The sequence below is a fragment of the Tasmannia lanceolata genome, unplaced genomic scaffold (assembly GCF_043159265.1).
Source record: "Tasmannia lanceolata isolate RefF3 unplaced genomic scaffold, GAP_Taslan_0.1 ptg000054l, whole genome shotgun sequence".
Classification (NCBI taxonomy): Eukaryota; Viridiplantae; Streptophyta; class Magnoliopsida; order Canellales; family Winteraceae; genus Tasmannia; species Tasmannia lanceolata.
In genome coordinates, this window is record NW_027518731.1 from 1756426 (window position 1) to 1761639 (window position 5214).

The 5214-nt window shown below is 39.2% G+C and overlaps 1 protein-coding gene across 1 annotated transcript; it reads left to right on the top strand.

Moving 5' to 3' along the window:
- The first annotated feature begins 466 nt into the window (after positions 1-466).
- LOC143864750 (12-oxophytodienoate reductase 2-like) lies at positions 467-4888 on the top strand. Its single transcript, XM_077375555.1, has 5 exons — positions 467-568; positions 1064-1204; positions 2010-2140; positions 3342-3515; positions 4185-4888. Exons 1-5 carry the CDS (start codon positions 510-512, stop codon positions 4778-4780), a joined length of 1101 nt encoding a protein of 366 aa, XP_077231670.1. The 5' UTR covers positions 467-509; the 3' UTR covers positions 4781-4888.
- The last annotated feature ends 326 nt before the right edge of the window (positions 4889-5214 follow it).

The window sequence follows — 5214 nt, forward strand, 5'->3', positions numbered from 1 at the left end:
AGAATTGGAAATTGAATTTTACACATGTTTTGTCAAAACATGAGTAAAAGTCTGAAGGACTCGTAAAATGATTGCAAAATTCAAATTTCGAATGCTCCCGTTAGCAAAACCTCTCAAAACCTCTCCAAACTTAAAAGGGTTCTTTTGACAAAAGCTAGTGGGCCCGGCGGCTCCTCGACATCACGTCTTCTTTTCGAGCCCCAATTCAATTGATCATTTAATACTGGGGTTGCGTCTTTTGACTCCTTCTCTCTCTTGTTTGGTTTGCCAATATAAAAGGTCATCCTTTGCCCTTTTTGAATGCCTAAAAATCCCAAGTCCACGCATGAATGGTAAGGGGCACTACAGGTACACTAAACTTAGGGGTAGTTTCGATATTTAGGTGAACTGTAAGGTTATATTAGCTGCTCTTTCATTCCCGCGCTCTATAAAATGCCCTTCCTAGCGTCCTAAAGGCTAAAGTTCAGGGTTGAGAGAGAGAGAGAGAGAGAGAGAGAGAGAGAGCAACAATGGAAAAAATTCCGCTTCTTACTACGTACATGATGGGAAAATTCCAACTTTCTCACAGGTAATTATCGTGAAAAAAAAAATCCATGAAAATTTTCATTTCATTCCATTCGATTGAAAAAAAGAAGTTCGGATTGTTAATTCCTCAGTACTTGTAAATTAAAAAAGAAAAGACAAGTTGAGTTTGTGCAATTATTAAAACATGGTGGTGCCAATATGAGTCGCCCAATGAAAAAAGTGTAATTATATTTCCACACACTTTATTTTGTCTTCACTCCCTGTTTGGATTGCAAGAAAAACTTTTCGTACTGGAAATTCTTTTCTTGAGAAAACCTTTTCTTTCAATGATTTAGAGGGAAATTATATAATTATGGTTAATTGGAGGGATGCTATCATGAATTCAAAACTGAATAGGATTGGTTAAAGTTATCTCTTTTCATGTGTTAATAATAGTAGGAAATTCTAGCAATATTTACCTCTCTAATCTTTTTTTTAATATATTGACTAAGAAACTTCATACCCGCTAATCTTTTCTTCTTTTTTGGGAATTTGGCAGAGTAGTATTGGCACCATTGGCAAGGCAGAGATCATACGGGAATGTGCCTCAACCACATGCCATCTTGTATTATTCTCAGCGGACTACCAAAGGGGGTCTTTTAATTGCTGAAGCCACAGGAGTTTCTGATACTGCCCAAGGGTAATATTAACTGAGATTTGCACTCACCTACTCTCTTTTATTAGCTGATATTGACACACCCCTCAATCGTTTCATGTTGGTACCATATACATATTTGGTAAATCATCCATTCATCCTAGGGGTGCAACTTGGCTCGGGCTCAACCCCAACCCAATGTGTTCAACCCAATTTTGGCCTGGGATGGGTTGGGGAAAGAGAACCCAATTTAATTTTGGGTGCAACCCAACACAAACCAAACGTGAAAAGAGAACTCAAATTTAGGGTTATGTTGTTTCTTGTTTTTTGGTTTCTTTTTTAACACTAGGCTAACGGCTAACCCGAACCCAACCCAGCCCAATATGGAAAAAAGGGATAGACAGGTTGGATTAATGTTCACAGATTTAGAGGCGGACCCTCAGGCCCGGTTAGGGTTGAGGGAATGTTATCTCAAGTTGGGCTAGGGTTGGCCTCAGCCTGTCCCAACCTGGCTCAGTAGATCAATGGCTCTATTCACTATTGAGCGCGCCTGTGAGAGGGAAATGCTAAGAATGTTTGTACATGTCAATGCTTCATTAGGGCACATTGCAATACAACGAGGCATGCTCATTATTACACAGTAGGGCCCATATTGATTGATCTAGACCGTCCATCTGTATATTGGACTGTCCATTTGATGTGATTTTTAGGCCACTGGAGATCCACCATACGGCCTATGGGATGAAGATTGAAGAGTGTGGATAAAACAAAAGCTGCCCCACTATATAACATGGATGGGCCCGGACCGATACATGATCATTATGCTTAATTTATTTTTTATTGTTCACAGCTACCCAGAGACACCTGGTATTTGGACGAAAGAGCAGGTTGAAGCTTGGAAACCTATCGTGAATGCTGTTCATGAGAAGGGAGGCATCTTCTTTTGCCAGATTTTGCACGTTGGGAGAGTCTCTAATTCTAGTATGTACAAATCCCAGCTATCTATAAACTTCTTCTTTAGTACAATTGGTGAAAGGATAGTCAATCAACAGATTGCCAATGTCAATGTTACTAATCAGCCTCAATATCCATTCTTCACGTGTACAATGATTTGAGTCATTTCATTTGTGGGGCAAGCATAGATGTGCCAAGATACGAAAAAGCCAATTATAAACTTGGGCTCTTTTTTTTTAATAAAAAAAGATATGCAACTTGGCCTTTGAGTTGATTTCTCTTGCATATTTTATTCTTAGAGAGAAACCCAATTCGAAAATCTTGAGTTTATAGAGTTTCTTTGTGCTGCATACCCCATACCTGTTGATTTCTCGGAATTCTTTCGTGATTTTTGTTTCACAGACATAATTGTTACCTTAGATTCATCCTAGGGTTTTCCGATCTCAATGTGGATCCATATGTTATTGTTATAGATGCTATTTTCAAGCATGAGAAATAATTGCCCATAAGGTGTTATGCAGTATTACCATGATATAGAACATTATATCAAGTATTCTGCAGAATTGCGTTGGAGTAATTTTCAAACACAAATGAAAATACAAACAATACTATGCAAGTAGTCCTAACTTCATTTTGGGTCAGTTGGGTGCAAGCATTATCAAAATACAATGTCGCGCACTAAAGACTGCCTATCCAAATGAAGAAAATGGCCGTTCTGGACTAAAGTGGACCTCTATTAAGACCCTGTTTGTTTTGGATTTTGAGAACCAATTGTAAGTCCAAAACTTATTATTGGACACAAAAGTAATTGTAAATTTGAGTCCAACAATCAGTTTTGGATTCACAATCTGTTCTCAAAATCCAAAACAAACAGGGCCTAAACATTGGCTGACGTTATTATTGTTATTTTTGCATAGTGGGCCATGCAACGTCCCCATTATACACATGACAAGCCTTGTTGTGGACAGGACATGGGCCAAATATTTCACCATTCGGATAATCATAACGGTTGCCTATTTGAATGTGAACCAATAACCATTTTTGCTTTAATCGCTTTAATCATCCATTGAGGTCAACTGATTGACAATTTAGGATCACTCATAGTGTGATTTATGGCCGGAAACATATCCTCTTCTACAAACCCATATGTTTTCTACTATTGTCTGGGTTAGAATATTAAGGCAAAACTCATGTTAATCTTTGATATTTTCTCTAATTCTTATTTCAGGCTATCAGCCTAATGGGCAAGCTCCAGTTTCCTCTACTGACAAGCCATTGACACCCCAACCTCGAAACAGCGGAGAGGAAGCAATGTTCTCTCCCCCACGACGGTTAAGGACGGATGAAATCCCTCAGATCATTGATGATTTTAGACTCGCTGCAAGGAATGCGATAGAAGCTGGTAATCATTTTTCTGGAAATCAAGACAGTAATTTGTTCTTTTGTTACAGTTTGTAAAACACGCCCTCATTTGCCTCATATGTAGTCCAATCTCTTGGTCACCTTGTTAGTTGATAATCCTAACCTTAATCTGATAAATATCATTCTTTACCTTAGCTGAATTCTTGTTTGAGTCAGCGATTTGCCCTACCAAGTCAATCAAAACTCTTCACTCTCAAATTATGACCGCATCAACCGAGTACCGGGCCGCTTCAACCGAATACTCTGCCATGCCACGTCGAGTCTACTTGAATCTTCTTTGGCGGCATTTTTACCCGTATCTAATTTTAAAACATTAATTCCATAATTGATGCGGCGAGATTTTTATCAACTTGGATGAGTTACAGGATTTCGTTATTAACATGGGAGGACCAAAACCGAGTCTACCAGAGCGAGTCAATTAATTACCTAGAGTTTTAAACATTGATTAGTATAATACCATCATAGACTGTGATTTTAAGCTCCCACTTGATTACTGAAAACTAGAGGGAGGAGCATTAGTTTCTGTTTCAATTTCAAAGATGAGAATTAAACTGCACTTCGTTTTGAGGACTGCTTATAGATTAACATCAAAGATCTCTCTCTCCCTCTCTCTTCAATTCTCTCGTCTAAAACTCTTTTTCATACACAGGTTTTGATGGAGTTGAGATCCACGGCGCCCACGGATACCTAATCGACCAGTTCATGAAAGACCTTGTGAATGACAGAACTGACGAATATGGAGGAAGCTTAGAGAACCGTTGCCGCTTTGCTCTAGAAGTAGTTGAAGCTGTGGCCAATGAGATCGGAGCCCATAGACTCGGCATTCGGCTCTCCCCCTTCTCCACTTTTATGGAGTCGGAAGATTCTAACCCCGAAGCTCTCGGCCTTTACATGGTCGAATCACTGAACAAATATGGAATTCTCTACGTCCACATGATCGAGCCGAGGATGAAAACATCGGCGATCGAGGTTTCGGAAACTCCCCACAGTCTTTTACCCATGAGAAAAGCTTTCAAAGGGACTTTTATTGCTGCTGGTGGGTATAACAGAGGAGAAGGCAACAGAGCTGTTGCTGAAAATTATGCAGATTTAGTTGCATTTGGTCGCTTCTTCTTGGCTAACCCAGATCTACCTAGGAGATTTGAACTTGATGCTCCACTTAACAAGTACAACAGAGACACTTTCTATATACTTGATCCAGTTGTTGGGTACACTGACTACCCATTTCTTGAATCTTATATCTAGGTTCCTGAATGAGCTTGTAAAAGGAGTCTTTAACAGATCATCAGGGGTTTTAGAGATAAAACCAGTGGAGAAATTAATGAGATGTGTCATCCATTTGATTTGGTTTCATTTCACAAAAGTCTTCATTTAGATTTTTTTTTTTTTGAAGAAATTAATTTCTATGCCCACGACCTAATAAAAAAGATAATAGGTATTGACGCTTGCAAATTTAGGCCACGTTTGCCAACCAAGATAGCTAGGGCCTAGGGAGGGCGTGAGATGGAGAGAGTTGAGATTGCATGACCGAGTGTAAGGTAAGTAGGGACTAAAAAGCAAGGAACAAATAAGTTGTATTCTGTTCACTTGCGTTCCCTGGAAAGCAAATCGCTGGAAAACAGCCTCTTTTTTCCTTGACAAGACAAAATTCTAGTGTTCACTTGCTTTCCAGTGAAAAT

What these genes read in the sequence shown, in the direction of transcription:
- LOC143864750 (XM_077375555.1), top strand. Translation starts at nt 510, where the DNA reads ATGGAAAAAATTCCGCTTCTTACTACGTACATGATGGGAAAATTCCAA. An exon ending in GTTTCTGATACTGCCCAAGG is followed by an intron (nt 1,205 to 2,009) that starts GTAATATTAACT and finishes TATTGTTCACAG; the next exon opens with CTACCCAGAGACACCTGGTA. An exon ending in TGGGAGAGTCTCTAATTCTA is followed by an intron (nt 2,141 to 3,341) that starts GTATGTACAAAT and finishes TTCTTATTTCAG; the next exon opens with GCTATCAGCCTAATGGGCAA.